This window comes from Topomyia yanbarensis, chromosome 2 (assembly GCF_030247195.1).
Source record: "Topomyia yanbarensis strain Yona2022 chromosome 2, ASM3024719v1, whole genome shotgun sequence".
Classification (NCBI taxonomy): Eukaryota; Metazoa; Arthropoda; class Insecta; order Diptera; family Culicidae; genus Topomyia; species Topomyia yanbarensis.
In genome coordinates, this window is record NC_080671.1 from 80,954,971 (window position 1) to 80,971,725 (window position 16,755).

The 16,755-nt window shown below is 37.5% G+C and overlaps 1 protein-coding gene across 1 annotated transcript; it reads right to left on the bottom strand.

The window, feature by feature from the left end:
* Window positions 1-2,972: 2,972 nt before the first annotated feature.
* On the bottom strand, window positions 2,973-5,067 carry LOC131678623 (cytochrome P450 4d8-like). Its single transcript, XM_058958853.1, has 4 exons — window positions 4,774-5,067; window positions 4,329-4,712; window positions 3,641-4,273; window positions 2,973-3,585 (listed from the first exon to the last, which is right to left on the bottom strand). Exons 1-4 carry the CDS (start codon window positions 4,934-4,936, stop codon window positions 3,242-3,244), a joined length of 1,524 nt encoding a protein of 507 aa, XP_058814836.1. The 5' UTR covers window positions 4,937-5,067; the 3' UTR covers window positions 2,973-3,241.
* Window positions 5,068-16,755: the final 11,688 nt, after the last annotated feature.

Here is a 16,755-nt window from a genome sequence, read left to right on the forward strand (position 1 = left end):
TTAATTGCTTGCTATACTAAGTAGACGATCTGATAAGATTTCTGGAAATAAATTAGTGTTTCTGTTATAATAAAGCATATGCAATGTAAGCTCATGAATGGCCACTTTTGGGAACCGCTCCCAGGAACTGGCCAATTCGTATTACTAATATATGAAGTGCAATTATTATGTAAGAATGTCATTTCTGACAAATTCTTGTCGAAAAATGTTGAATTCTAGCATTGTTTTGAAAATATTTATGAAAAACTGAAAATGACCAAAAGTTGGTACCCCGCTGTAATCTGGATTTACTCCGGGGTCGTAGCTCCGAATAGGATTTTTAAAGCATTTTCAAAAATTGGAATAATTTCCGGTTCTTTGGCAAAAAACTGCATCAAAATCGATTAAACAGAAAAAAAAGTTATGGCTAATTGAACGTCGATTTTGGTGTATCGAAGAGGGCTTGGTAGTTTGAAGGTTAACAGGGGGCGTATAAAAGGAATCCGCGTTGTAGGATACCCATAACTTATGGGATTTCGACTAATTGGGCCTGTGGCCGATTATTTCGTCCGTATCAACATGTAGCGCCATACTTTCTTTAGCAAAGTTGTTCTACTCACTTGGGTCTACAACTTAGTGTAATTGGGTATCTAATTAGTTGTGAACTATGCCGCCAGGGGTGCTATGAAGAAAAAGTAAATAAATCAAAATACTCGTCGTAAATTCGACTATCATCAAATGGATTCAATGTCAAATATATCAAGACCCTGATTATTTTGAAAGGTAGTGTCTTCGGGAAATTTATAAAAGAAGTCCAGAGCTTCTGGATGGTAGAAAGTATAACTCGCAATTACCCCACCAGGCGGCGCTAGTGCTAATGCAAATATTCAACACATGTTAAAATAATTCTATATCTCAACATCGTGATTAGGTAGAGTAGTACTGTCTTTAGCAAAGTTGCTCGAGAGATCGAGGACTACCCAGCGGTAACAGATTAGTTTGGAATACTCTCACTATGCGGCGCTATTGAGTGTAGAAGCTTTCAACATATGGTAGATTATGATATAACTCAAAAGTTTAATAACTTGGAAAAATGGTATTTTCGGAAAAGTTCTCGAGGAGGTCAAAGGCTACTAGATTATGGATAGATTAAACTGGAATGGACTCGTCAGGCGGCGCTAGTGAGCATTTTCTTTCAAAGCATGTATCTCGAGATCATGATCATTTAGTCTTTGGCAATATTCATAGGCAGGTCGAGCTCTGTCCTACGGCAAACAAATTAGTTCAGAACTCGCCCACTAGATGGCGCTAATAAGAATGAAACATTCTTAACATTATAGATATATATCTAAAGTCTGATAATTTAGGAAAACGCTGTTAAGTTCTCCAGGGGTACAAGTGCTGTTTGATGATGTATAGAAAAATTTCGATTTTACCCGCTAGGTGACACTAGTGAGCATGCATTTTTCCTTTCAAGTTCTGCATTTCAACATAAAGGCAGTTTAGAAGGGTGGTGTCTTCAACAGTCGTGGTCGAGGATTACCCAACGGTAATAGATTAGTTTGCAATACTCTCACTATGCGGCGCTAGTAAGCGTAGATGCTTGCAGTATGTAGTAGATAATGATATATCTGAAAAGTCTAGTAACTTAGAAAGATGGTGTTTGCGGCAAAGTTCTTGAGGAGGTCAAAGGCTACTCGATTAGAGATAGATTAAAGTTTTGGCAATATTCATAGACAGGTTGAGCTCTGTCTTAAGGCGAATAAATTAGTTCTGAACTTTCGCAACATTATAGATATATTTCTAAAGTCCGATAATTTAGGAAGACGCTGTTTTTGATAAAAACAACAACAATGATAACAATGTAAAAAATATTTTGGATTAACCCGCTTGGTGACACTAGTGCCCTTCAAGTGCAAAGACTGGTTTTACCAAAAAAAATTCGCCCTAGTGAGAAATTTGGTGTTTACCCAATTTTCCTCCTTAGGGTGAAATATAGCATAGTGCTTTCGCATAGGCCTGCTAAGCCAAGACAAGTTTCGGCTTCACTATGTCTCATCGGCATAAATAGAACTTCTGCTCGGACGAGACATCACGTTTGATCAGTTGTTCGATTGAAACACAAAGTGTGTTTTAGTTTTTAGGGATTTGCGTCAAGCCGGCGCTAATCTATTCCGACAAAAAGTTAGTGTCGGTTTCTCATGAGGCGAAGCCGAAACGCAAACATATTCACGACACCAATGCGGCCGCTGCTAAACTCATTCAAACTGGGTGTAATCAGTCTCTCTTTTTCGGACTACACCGGTGCAGCACCACATAGAGTTGTCATCTTCTTTCAATTGTGAAGTTTCGATATTTTGGACCATTGGTGGTTGTCCCGATTAAATAATAGAACCTGTAATTCCAAATCCGGCTTTATCGCAGTACGATTCGCTTCGTAGCACGAAATCAAGCGAAAGGTACGTCATGTTTTAAGGAAGAGAAAACTCGGCCGGATTTTGTTCTACTACTTAAATAAATGCGTTCAACAGAGATAGCAAACGCTGTTCTAATAAACGATTACTTGCACTGAATATCGTGAAGCCAGATCCCAATTAATAGACTCCTTACGAGCCAGAAGAAAAGCACTCTATGTTCCTGTTCGTGATATCCTCGCTTTATGAGATCTTACATACATGGGCCATATTTATCATTTCCTGAAAACAATAAATATTCAAATATTATTATCACCACAACGTTTCTAGTATTTTTTCCTTGCTACCCACAAACAATTTAGATTTCTCCGCAGTTAGTTAAGTTAGATAAAACGATATAAATAAAGAAAAAAAAATAAACAAAGATTACAGAAAAACTATCAATAGGTTTACAATGAAATTCAAGAAAATAGAGTATAAATAAATATATTCAAAATGATGATTAACCTCAATGTTAGCATTAGAAAGTGAATTTTTATTATAACGTCATAGTCTTAAGAACTTTTGTAACATGTTATGTAAAAAAAACTCCCGGCGTAAAAAAGCTTTTGCAAATGCCGTGTCAAATAAACGTTTTATGAAAAAAAGTGCAACGACTAATAGGTATTCTTCAGTTTTATTGAGATATTATTCCTGTGGTTTAGCTCAATTTCTGAACCAGTTTATAATAGGTACAATGTTTCAACATTCATTCCGTAAAATGCATCACATTGTAATATGACACGTCCGTTTACACTCGATCGTCAATCGTATTTTAGTGTGATTTCTATCGATATACTACGTTTCACCTAAGGCTCACGTAACGCTAGCTTGATAGGAATGCCATCGTCAGGACGAATGACCAAATCCGTTTTGAATCTCATCTTGTGCATCGACTCCCCAGGTAAAACATTGTACTTCGCCAACAGTTTGATAAGTGTTACCTTCAGCTCCATCATCGCGTACCGTTGACCGATACAGTTCCGGGGTCCAGCACTAAATGGGATGTAATCGTACGGACCACGTTTACTTTCGTTGGTCTTTGAAAACCTCTCCGGATCAAATCTTTCCGGATCGGGCCAGATTTTTGGATTTCTGTGAATGTTGTAGATCTTGATGGAAATGGTAGTTCCAGCAGGAATAGTTGTTCCATCTGAAATGTTGAAACTTGTTTATGAATCGTGTACCAATTAAACAGGGATACCTACTCATTTCCATATCTTCTAGCAATGTTCGTCCTATAATCGGCACAGGGGGAATCAATCGCAGCGATTCCTTCACGACCATGTCCAGATATTCTAACTCTTGAATTTCCACATTGGTAAGCTTGGCATTTGTTTTATCCTTGCCTAAAACTCTGTTGATTTCTTCATAAAGTTTTTGTTGGACGTCTTGATACTTGGCCAGATGCCAAAGAGTGAACGAAATACCCGAGGTGGTAGTATCGTGTCCCTCAAACATGAACGTATCGACTTCCTCGCGAATATCTTCTCTACTAAGAGGTTTTCCATCGACCGTAACGTTCAGCAGCAGATCGAGGAAGGTCATTTTTCGCTTCGAATACATGTTTTCTTCGTCAAGATCAAAAATAACCTTGCTGGTAGATTTTTCCTGTTCCAATAATTTTCTTCGCGAGTCGATTACTGAATTTGTAAAATTGTGCAACTTCATGATAACTTGCTTTTGCTCCTTAGCATACGGATACAGGAAAAATAGCGAAGGAAACGAGCGCAAAACGCTAAACACTCTTCGCAAAATAAAGGTGCTCATCTGCTTAACTGCCACCGCGTATTCATTATTTGGGTCATCCTGAGCATGGACCTGAACGCCCATTGATGTTTCTGCGAATTTGAAACTCCGCGAGTAATAATAAATTAATATTCGATTTCCACTCACCGCAAATACTGTCCAGCGCGTATAGCGTGACATAATCATAAATATCAAACTCTCCTTTTCCCGCATGCCGTTCAAGCTTTGTCACCAAAATATCCGCCTCTTTGTTGAACACGTCCAGAAAGTTTTCCAGCACTTTGAAATGGAAAGTCGGAGTGATGATTTTCCGTCTTCGGAACCACTTTTCACCAGTTGAAATCAGTAATCCAGTTCCTAACCATGGCTCCATGAAGTCATACGCAAATGATTTTCTGATGGACTTGGCCAGCAGAACCTTCTCCACATTTTTCGAACTGGACAAATCTAGCACCAGCTCGTTGAAGGCCGCTAAGATAACAATGTCTTCACCGTGAATATTATGCAATCCGGTCACCATATCAAATATATCTGTTCGAAAAATTCTCGTACAAACAGTTCATAACAGAAGATTAAAAGAAAAAAAACTCACCTGGAATACTTTTGCCAACAAACATCGGCATCGTTCCCCAGAAATAATGTGACTCGGGACCATCGAAGTGCGATTTAATTTTCAGCAGTTTCTGTCTAGTTTTGTGGTAATTGAACAGAACGTAGCCGATGGAGGCAAATATGAGGGTTAAAATTAGCAACATCTCGACTGTGTGTTTGACTAGCGGCGGATTTGTGCTACGTGTATAATATGGAATAGCGATTTGTTCCGACTCGCAAAAGCTTATCAACTAACACGGTTCGCTAGAGCACCAGCTACTCTTCATCATAATCTTCAGTTGGCCTGATAAATAATTCTCTGTTCCGTCCGAAAAATGAGGAGATAAATTACTGAAGTGTGCTGTGCTAACAGGTAATACGAAGAAAAAAAAAGTGATATCACACGGCGATAACGGCCCTCTTCCATTCTGAATTTGTTATGATTTACTGGATTGGTGATAGGGGAGTTATTAACCGTAAAGATTAAAATGTGATGGTCATGATGAGTATTACATTCTGCATATATTTTGTTTAGAGGTGTGACTCATGTGAACTATGCCCCTTAAACGAGTTCTAACGAAAGGCGGCTCCAACATCGTAAGTCCGTCCAGAGCCGATTCAATGAGACTTCACAATTTTACAGATAGAACGTATTCGTCATAAGATTTGGAATGATGAAATCGGTATGAACCGGTATCACACAATTATATCATGCAGCTGTTGTACAGGCATATGTGAATGTATTTTATCAAATCGTTAGAGCAGTTATGTTATTTAGCCTCACTTCTTTTACGGGTGTAATATGGAAAAATATCGGAAAAATACATGTTCTACTTTTAGTACCTACTCAACAACATGTCACCGAGAAAAAATATCCCGCCTTTTGTAACTAAGCTGTTCCATCCCGAACGTTGCAACGTACCGATTTCGTACAACGGATTGAAGGTGTAAACAGATTACGTTGCCGCGAATCCGCAAGGACCTACACGACTGTTGCAGCTTTGGTTGCGTTATCAAACGATAATGAATGGAAGAAAGTTTCTCCACTAAGGAGAAAATTGTTTAAAGCATCCTTTGCGTGTGAATTGCACAAAAGCTCCTTTTCTTGCGGGACATCACGTAAACGTTGAAGGACAAAATGAAGGCGTTGAAGGGTCCACGCTCAGAGGTTCATGTAACATTTCAGAAGATATTAATGGCATATAGAAGAATCGTACATCCCTCGTCAAAATGTAGGGTTTTGGTTTAAAATGAGCACTAACTCGGTTTTCTTGCCCGATGTTCCCAGTTATCGTCCAGTTCCTGGCTTGTGCTCCACTGTCTTATGTTCCCGGAACAGGCTTTTCGAACGGTTTATTTATTTTCTTCCATCCACCGGAATCTTACCGACAAGTACACAACTAAGCAGATGTAAGCAATACACTCCAAAGGGAAATTGAGTAAAATTTGGTTAAGTTCGGTCAAGTATGAAAAAATTAAGCAAGTTTGAAAATGTCGCAATAATTATCGACTTTATGGTGAACAACAAATGTCAAAGTGCATTGACTTATCCAGCTGCGTTGGTATTGTGCCTTTTTGACGTTTGAATTTGGATGAAAACAAATCGTTTACACGGATAATTGGGCGGAAAACAAACCGCTTCTGGGCTTAAGGGGAGGGCGGTAGTATAAAAATGTAAGATCTCAGTGTGTGTATTTTAAACGTCAGATATCTCAATTGGATGAATTCCGTCCAAGATGTACAGGTGTCCACATTTTTTTCTTCTATCGGTGCGTGCAGTTGTCATTTTTTTCAAGCGAGAAGAAGATATAAAAGAGAAATCAAAGTACATGGTACCTTGTTTCCTCCTGATTAGTTAGTGATGTAAATATTTACCTTTTGCGGTTCCTGACGTCAGGCTTATTTCACCACGTGCTAGGTCGATTTTCTTGAAGTTGTATTCCGCTGTCTCCGATGACATGTTTAATTTAATAAGCAACACACCAACACACTCAAACACGACGAATATGAACATCAATACTATAATACATATCTAATTCAGTAATGGTAGATACGTGTCCAGTTATTCTGATGCTTGATGTTTTTTATGGATAATGCGGGAGGCCATCCAACCAATTTGAAGGCATTTCTTCCACAGAGATAAACTCGATCATGCAGTTGATTACTTCGGACAGCCGGGCACTTCCAACCTTTAAAAAGTTTAACCAGGATTCCGATCTTCACAAGACTTACCGTTTTGCCTTTCTCATATAAAGAAAGGCTATGCAATCACTGTAAAAATCGAGTTTTTAACCGAAGCCCGGAGGGTCGAGTGTCATACACCATTCGATTCAGTTCGTCGAGATCGGCAAATGTCTGTGTGTGTATGTATGTATGTGTGTGTATGTGTGTGTCATTTAAACTCACACAATTTTCTCAGAGATGGCTGAACCGATTTTCGCAAACTTAGTTTCATCTGAAAGGTATAACGCTCCCATAAGCTGCTATTGAATTTTTAGTTGATCCGACTTCCGGTTCCGGAGTTACGGGTTGAAGAGTGCGGTCACACAGCAAATTCCCATATAAACTGGTACCACCATGATGTTCAAATGATGTAAAACATATTAAAATTGATGTAACATTACTCTAGTTTGCGGGTCTGGATCACTACTGATCAATCAAAGCAGTTTTGACCACATTGGCCACCTATGACGGTTCATGACGCCCCCGGGGAACCCGCCAAGTTCCTAAGCTAATATCACACCCATTCCCCAATGAATTCTCTTCCGATTTTTACAAACTTGATTTCAAATGAAAGATACAGTAATACCATTGACCGCTGCTGAATTTCATTCGGTTCTGACTCTTGCTTCCGGAGTTACAGGGGTATTAGTAAGGATACACTGGAATTTCCCATATAAATCGGTACAATCGTAATACCTCAGAGGCTAAAAACTATTGAAATGGTCACCAAATTACTTCTAATCGCAGATCTAGATCACTGATTGCCAATCAAACATTCTTTGAATATATTGTCCACTATGAACGATTCCGGAAGTACGGAATTCCGGGCATATTCCACAATTAAAGTCACATCGGTTCTTCGGTGATGGCTGAATCGATTTTCTCAAACCAAGTCTCAAATGGAAGGCAAAATATGCAGTTGACGTTTGCGTCGCCGCCCCTCCCCCCGCCTTGCCCTTACACCTCCCTCTTTCATCACTCCCCTCCGCTTGGACCACCCTCACGCCCGCATTTCCTTCAACCACCCCGTATACCGAAATTAGGTGAAGGATTTCTGACGCATCCTCCACTCCCACTCTACTAACCCCCCATTCCCTCTACTTTTAAACCCATTCCACCAACATTTCAAAATATAATCACATGAAGATAACATTGAACTCATGCTGATTAAGCTAATTAAATATTATTCTTTTTCCTTTCTCATATAGAAAGGTTATGCAATTGCTCCAAAAACCGACTTTCTAACCGAGGCCCGGAGGGTCGAGTCTCATATAACATTCGACTCAGTTCGCCGAGATCGCAAAATATCTGTGTGTATGTATGTATGTATGTATGTATGTATGTATGTATGTATGTATGTATGTATGTATGTATGTATGTATGTATGTATGTATGTATGTATGTATGTATGTATGTATGTATGTATGTATGTATGTATGTATGTATGTATGTATGTATGTATGTATGTATGTATGTATGTATGTATGTATGTATGTATGTATGTATGTATGTATGTATGTATGTATGTATGTATGTATGTATGTATGTATGTATGTATGTATGTATGTATGTATGTATGTATGTATGTATGTATGTATGTATGTATGTATGTATGTATGTATGTATGTATGTATGTATGTATGTATGTATGTATGTATGTATGTATGTATGTATGTATGTATGTATGTATGTATGTATGTATGTATATATGTATGTATGTATGTATGTATGTATGTATGTATGTATGTATGTATGTATGTATGTATGTATGTATGTATGTATGTATGTATGTATGTATGTATGTATGTATGTATGTATGTATGTATGTATGTATGTATGTATGTATGTATGTATGTATGTATGTATGTATGTATGTATGTATGTATGTATGTATGTATGTATGTATGTATGTATGTATGTATGTATGTATGTATGTATGTATGTATGTATGTATGTATGTATGTATGTATGTATGTATGTATGTATGTATGTATGTATGTATGTATGTATGTATGTATGTATGTATGTATGTATGTATGTATGTATGTATGTATGTATGTATGTATGTATGTATGTATGTATGTATGTATGTATGTATGTATGTGTGTGTATGTGCGGATTTGTTAACAAAATGCCCACATCAGTTTCTCGGAGATGCCTGAACCGATTTTTACAAACTAAGATTCAAATGAAAGGTATCATATTCCCATAGGTTGCTATTGAATTTAATTTTCAACCGACATCTTGTTCCGGATTACGAGTTGAAGAGTATGGTTACAAAACAAAATTTGTTGATTTGTCCACATCGGTTTCTAGGAATTTTCTGAACCTATTTTGACAAACTTGATTTTAAATGAAAGGTCCATCAGCTGCTGTTGAATTTTTTGTGGATCCGAGTTCTGGTTCCTGAATAACAGGGTGATACGTACGATCACGCAGCAAATCCCGATTCTAACGAATTCGGCGATGAATGTAAAAAGGTTAATTTTTTCCAAAATGTAAACACAACTGTTGAATTTGTAGATCTAGGTCACCAACAGTCATGCAAAGTCTCTTTGGCCACACTGGCCACCATCGACGGATCCGGATGCATCCAAATTCAGGATAACGGTTATATTGGTTTCTCGAAAATGGCTAGACCGATTTGATCAACTTAGTCTCAAATGAAAGATGTTGCGTCCCCAGAAACTGATATTAAATTCCATCTCCATCCGATTTCCGGCTCCGGAGTTACGGGTTGTGGAGTGCGATCACATAGAAAACTCCGATTCAAACCGACACCGCGATGAATGAAAAAGGTGCTCTTATATATACTTACCAAGTGTAATAAGAATGAAAGACATTTCCATAATGTTATATTGTACGAACCAGCTATTAAATCATAGTTTGGAGAAATGAGAAAGGCACAATAGCACCTCTAGGTGGATTAAAACAGTTTTTCCAGAGACGTTCTACAAAATGCTTCGTCTCCGAATGTTATTGAAATGATGTAGTATAATGTTCAAATGTTTAGATCAATTCGCTTCACCCATCTTTCTAAAATAATTTGACAAAAAAACTGATTTTTTTACGCTGGAACCCTTACTCTCCTTAAACAATACTTGACTTCGATCATCAAGATGATATGAAGGATTTGAAATGATTTCAATGATCCCGGTGCTTTGCGTATTGTCGCTGTGTTGAGGACAACAATATACGAATTATGAGACGTAATATGGCACTGGAATTTTATCGACTACCCGCTAGTTTTAATTTTTGATTATTTTAGATTTAAATATGTTGCGATGTTCTATATTATTTTATTTTTAAATCTTCTCAACTCAACAAATTTGTAATTGAATGAGCATCATATAAGTAGCTAGCTCCGATTTTGATCAGAATATTTATTTTTCGTTACTTCACTTACTGCCTTCGTCAAAGCTAGTTTATTAGTATTGAATATTTTCCGTAGCAAATTCAACTCAATTTGCTGCTTTTCTGTCAACGATGTTCGCTCTAATTACTGTAATCCTTATTAATTAGCAGTACAACGTTTTCCGGCTTCTTTTCGTCTAATACAAACAGAAAACCGCGCGTGGGTGACGAACTCCATCTGGCTAACAACCATGCCTAATTTACCGATTTCCAGCAAGAGAGAGACCGATGCCTTAAAATATTTGTCGCTGCTAACTGTGCTTTCATCACAAACCACCCACCCAAATTTTTGCCCACCACCCTCCACATTTTCATTCAGCTTCCTGCTCTGATTAATACGGTCCCTTTGAGACCCATAACTCATTTACTTAACATTTTCTCATTTTACGCTATCTTCTTCTGACCCGGCCCCGGTTATTAATGGTTTCACTTGGCTTTCTCGCCCTCCACCTTTCACTCGATATCACAAAGACACGCTAGTTGCAAGCATCATCCGGACCGTCCTTCCGCTCTCAGCCAGGATACGCTACCGATGACGTACGCCTACCTACCTACCAACGCTCGTTCCGATGCCACCGCCGCCGCTACCGGTCACCAGACACTTTATGGAAACGGCGCCGGCTCCAGCATCGCTTGATAACGTTATCGTTTTGAATGAAATTGTTTTCAGCAGCGGCGATTAATTTGTCAGCTTCTTGTCGTACATAATTTTCTTGCTTCCTTGGCGTGGTTTTGGTTGAAGAGAAGGAGAAGATGGGTCGTGCCGGCTATTTGTCGCTTCGACAGCGTCAGGTCATCCCATAATAGGGTTCAGTTGATGCTGAGATTTACGAGAAAGGATATTTGTTCGTTGTAGATGAGAAATCAATCAGCAGTTGGGAAAAGTTGGTGGTGGTGCGAGGAATCAATTTCCGCTATTCTCAGAATAATTAACTGGTTTTTGGGGTAATGCGAATAATTGTGTGAAAGTATCTATTACCGCCATCGAAGAGTATCGGAGATAATCGCTGAAGCATGCTTTTTCTCTGATGAAATTTTTAGCATTTTTACGATTATTTAAATTAATTAGTTTTTTTTTGATTAGCAAGGAACTCAAATCTACATGATTTTTTGCTACACGGTGGATGATATAAGGTGTTGCTTATTCAGAAGACTTTAACATTTTGACTTTTAAATATTTTTGTTTCGTTCGTTGATAAAACTTGTATAAAATAATCCAAAATTCGGAATATCTTCAATTTGGCGCGTCATGGACACTTTTCAACTTGATTATGGCCTTTACACAGCCATAAAAGTTACGCAAACGGTCGAATGTGATCTGCTGTGCTTTTGGTCCATTCGCGGACCATAGAACAATAAAGTATAAGAAATGTTTTTCTAACCATTCCTGGTTCGCACTTTCTTTATGAGATAGTCCCGAGCCTTGTCGGTGCATCCATGGTCTGTACCGAAGCGTTTATATGCCCATCTCATAAAGCAGCTTCAAAAATATTTTCCCGACAAATGATCGCATTAATTTTGACGCCAAGCACAATGAAAGTGGTTGGAGAGTAAACTGCACAGTAAAAAAAACTAATTTTTGATCACTTGATTGGCCCCACTCGGTTCCTAGTCTCACCAGGAGTCTCTCAATATTTTGACACGTTGGGTGGCTTAAAAATTCGATATTTACGAATGTACAGTACGATGTCCGAAAATAATTTTTCAAAAAACGAAGTCATGCGAATTTTTAACAGAATACCCGTTTTTACTTATTGATATTGATAATTGAAAGACTTCCGTAATTTACATGACGGACCCTAGGTAGTCAAACACTATCACGCATCTCCTTTATTATAAAAAATCACATTTTCATACCTCTGTACCAAAAAGGGGCAAAACAAGACATTTATTTACGGAGAGTAAAACAATTTTCAGTATCATGTACTTCAAACGATCTTTTCGAACTATTGCAAAAAATACAGCCACTTTGCACATTAGAACTTAATTTAATTTAATTTAATTTAGGATTTATCATTTTTTGTAAATATCTGCGAAAGAAAAAAGCTTTTCATTGCACAGTGGTTCAAAACGAATTTTTGAAGTACTTAATTAATTGGAGTCAAAATTGTCCATTTTAGTGATTTAACATATTCTACAATGTTTATGTGTGTTAAAAGTGCCATCTTTTGGCAATATTTTTTTTAACTGGTCATGGTAGGCTACAGAAAATTTAACTTTTGAGCCAAAAGAGATGGTCGAGCGCGTCTTCGACAAAGTTTTGGAGGAAAATATTTTAATAAATTTGGCAGAACACAGGTTTTTTCTGTCACGCACAGTAATCAAGCTATGAGATGAGACGTTTCTGTGATGAATTCTTAAAGTTATTATTTTTGCATATAACCTTTTTGTTTCTAGTTCTTCACATTAACAATATTCGAAGGTATTTTTATCATTACAAAACACGCAACTTTCCGAAAAGACCAAGTAGCTGTGAATCCTTTGTAATGAGTGTTGGTTGATTTTGGTATTATTTAGCCTATTTTTGGACACGTGTCGCTTCACCATAAGTAAAAATTTTAATTAAGTTATATATTACTGTTATATGACTGAGTTTCACATTCAAAACAAGGCTAAAAACGTTCGTCCGTAAGCACTCGTTCAGAAGTTATTTACTTTTGAAATCTTTATGTCTTGGCCCTCCTAAAATTGAGTGAGTGACAGAGACAACACGTCTTTTGCAAAACTTATAGAAATATCTTCTTTACAACTTTATTGAAGACGGCCAAGCGCTTTCTATTTCGGTCTAAAGTTTAGAATTTCAATAGCCTACTATAACCAATTTAAAAAAAATATGTTTTGTTAAAAGATAGCGCTGCACACAAACATTGTAGAATGCGTAAAATTGCTAATATGGACAGTAGAATGCCCAGAAAAATTATGAATTTTTGAAAACTCGATCGGCCCACCTCTGAGTCGATTCCTAGTCACACCAGGAGTACTTGCTCCAATTTGAAGCAAATCGGACAAGTCTAGCTACCGGACCAACGTGCCTGAAGTTTGTATGGGATTTTTCAACAATTTACATGGAGAAAACCCACTAACTCACATTTTTGCCGCTAGGTGGCACTATATGCATCATATTATCCATGTAAGTGAAAATAAGAAAGATAATTAAATTTCCTACAACTTTGTCGAAGACTGCTAGTCAATCCGGCTTTGGTAAAAGAAGTTATTAAACTTTCAACGAAGTGATGTCTGAGTCAGTTTTGCATGGGGCCTAGCAGTGCATGGTTGTGGATCGGTACTCGATTACCACCAACTATACATTTTTGTGAGATAATGGTTAGATTTAGCTGAATAGTATGTTCACAAGAATTGTAGTACATAATACGAGTTATGTTTTTATTAGAAAATTTTAGTTCTACCTGTAACCTCATAGAGGGCGCTAACACTAACTTTTCATAGGAGTGAGATAGAATATCAAGATGTTCGGAAGAATTATTTAGAAATGCTTGCTCTACAACTTTGTGGAAGAGACCTAATCTCTATCTTTTTCCGTTGAAAAGTTTCAGCAAGAATAAATTATCACTTTCTTTGCGATTTTTTTAGTACTTTGGGTGAAGCGAATTGATCAAAACTTTTATGTATTATAATGGATCATTTAGAAAATTTCGACAAGCGAATCGGTGATTCTGAGCTTTTTGTAGAGCATCTCTGGAAAAATACGATTTGCGGTGTTAACTGCCATTCAAAAACTACTTAACCGATTGATTTCAAATTTTGTGTACACATTCTATGTAAAAAATACCTAACCCCTACGTTGAGCTTTTGAGAATTTTTTTTCGAAGTTTCGAATGCGGCCAAATATCATTCCGTCAGGATTTTGCAAATCTTTAATAACTTTAGTACTTTGGAATTAGATGAGATATATGGGAATATCTAAAGGACAAGTAAGTTAATTGTAAGGTAAAATATGGGCACCTACCTTTTGTCGGTGGACGTCTCGCCGGCGACCAAAACTTCTAATACAAAGAATGTGTAATAGCTCTGAGAGCGACAGTTCACGAAAGTTTCTTGATTTCGCATCTATCGGCGCACATGTACAGTAGCGTCTGTGTTGTTTCGACCGGGCAGGGGGCACTTGGCTCAACACATGTCCGAACTATCCGAGCGTCACAATACGGATGGAATAGTCGTTTAATTGTCCCTGTTTGCAATTGCTTGAAAATGCTAAACATGTCAACATTTTATCTAAACTTGCCACTACAAAGCAGGCGACGGCTTTGGTTGGTCAATGTAAAAGCATCAATTTAAAATGAAGGCGTTCGGTTTTGTCATGAAAATCCAGCCAGCTTGAAAGGAGAAGGCTGTGAATTTGTATATTGGTTGCAGTAGATTCAACTTAACGGACCACTTCAATGTTATCTGTGATAATAGCGCATCTGTATGTTTTCACGTTTTCCTATGCATTGGTAATGTGCATTGCCTCCATTATTCTTTGATACCTAAAATAAAAGTCGAGAAACATTAAGAAACGCTCAGCGAATCAAAATGTTTATCCGTTACGAAGATTTCCTGTCCCAAAAATCTGCATCTCGGTTCAGATCGCCGCAGTATGGCGCTCTCTGACACTGCAGCACTCTGGGTCATTTATCTCCGTAAGTTAATAATAGAACTCACTCAACATACCTTGATCCCTTTATGATAAGTATTAGAAGCTTTCCTAATTTATAGTTCCCTGAAAAATAGTGCCGAAACAGAAATTTCCTGTCCGTAAGTTTTGTGTAAAAACATGTTTGTTTACATGTCCATCGGCAACACTATAGCATATCAGAAGGCTTTCGAGCACTACGTGAAAATCATTAGATTGTGGTCAAAATTGAGTATGTAATCTTGCGAAACACACATATTGCATCATAGTAAAATGTAAACATGAAATAAGTCTTTGAGAGTAAGTTTTATTTCGAAAAAAGTAATACAGGTAAGCGTTTATCTCATTTCTTTGAAATAAAGCTATGAACATTTGCTAGCATAATTGACCATTCATTATCGATCGTTTGTTACAGTGTGAAAGCTTTTTTGATAAAATCATATCTCATGGCCAGTTAGCCACAGTTTCGCTTGTTTGTTGATACAAATGACTTGACTTGCATTGATGTCAAATTCTAAATCTAGGCCGCAAGTTGAAAAGGGTTTATATTACTTTTGGGGAAATGATGTTTTATTTTTTCACGTGGTACTAAGGGCATTGTTGTACATTGTACCTGTAATGTAACTGTATGTTTATTTCGGAGATAAATTTGTATCAGTATAATAATTGCAATGTAATAAGCCGACATCTATCACATTGCACGACACATAACATGTGACTTTTGTAAGTATTCTGTATAACAAAAGATAAACTCAAGTTTACCGGGTACCATACAAGCGTATTCAAATTGATGGTTCATTGCATGCATGCTTGGCACAATCAATCGAAACAAACGAGGTGTATTGTCATGGAAAATTCGGCCACGTTTGACGAATAAAATTAATATATTCGTTAGATATAGACCGTTATTTTCAACTACTTACGAGGATTACCATTTTTTTCGTTCACCTTACGGACTGTGTGCAGGAGCATGGTGTACGATTACGCCCCTTTGCCATATGTTGTACGCAAAAAATCGTCAAAATGTGTCAATTCAGGCGTCAACAAAAACAAAGTAAATCCATCGTCCCCAAGATTCGACGCAAAACGGAACAACGGATGCAAATGTACTGAATTCATGAATTCTTTTTGAATGGACCTCGAACATTTCATTACTGTTTTGAAAGACCAGTTCTATATCTCTGTACTGCCAGGTCAGGCACGTTTTCAATATCGGTAAAGGGTTACTCTTCCATAAATTGCTGTCATTTCGGGACGTTTTTTGCGCGTTTGTTCGATGGAAGGGTATGCCAAGGGATCGTCGGGCGGTCGGACATTGTGGAGCGCATCGAAGTAAATGGATTCCTGAACTGGGATGACTCGAAAAAGTCTTTCTCGAAGGCTTTCTTCCCCGCAGAAGCATCGTCAGGAGAGAAGGCCGCCCCTCAGCAAACGAGAGTGTGAGAAGAACCAAACTATTGCAAATGTGAGAGGGCGAACCCACTGAAAAGAGCGTTTACACTAGACCTCTCCACATTTTGAAAAAGTTCTGAAATATACATCGGTCAGCTCAAATTTTTGTTCTAGGTGTGAATTTAAGAACTTTTATTATTATTATTATTATATATTGTCTTCGAATTAATAAATTTTCGTACAGACTGAAATACTATACTAACTTAAACCTATTTTCAATTTGAACATTTCTCTACTTAAGTTAAAGTCAAAATGATGAAA

Coding starts and splice junctions, on each gene's coding strand:
- LOC131678623 (XM_058958853.1), bottom strand. CDS start 4,936: ATGTTGCTAATTTTAACCCTCATATTTGCCTCCATCGGCTACGTTCTG. Junction 4,274..4,328: donor CGCGCTGGACAGTATTTGCG/GTGAGTGGAAAT, acceptor TCAAATTCGCAG/AAACATCAATGGGCGTTCAG. Junction 3,586..3,640: donor GCTAGAAGATATGGAAATGA/GTAGGTATCCCT, acceptor TCAACATTTCAG/ATGGAACAACTATTCCTGCT.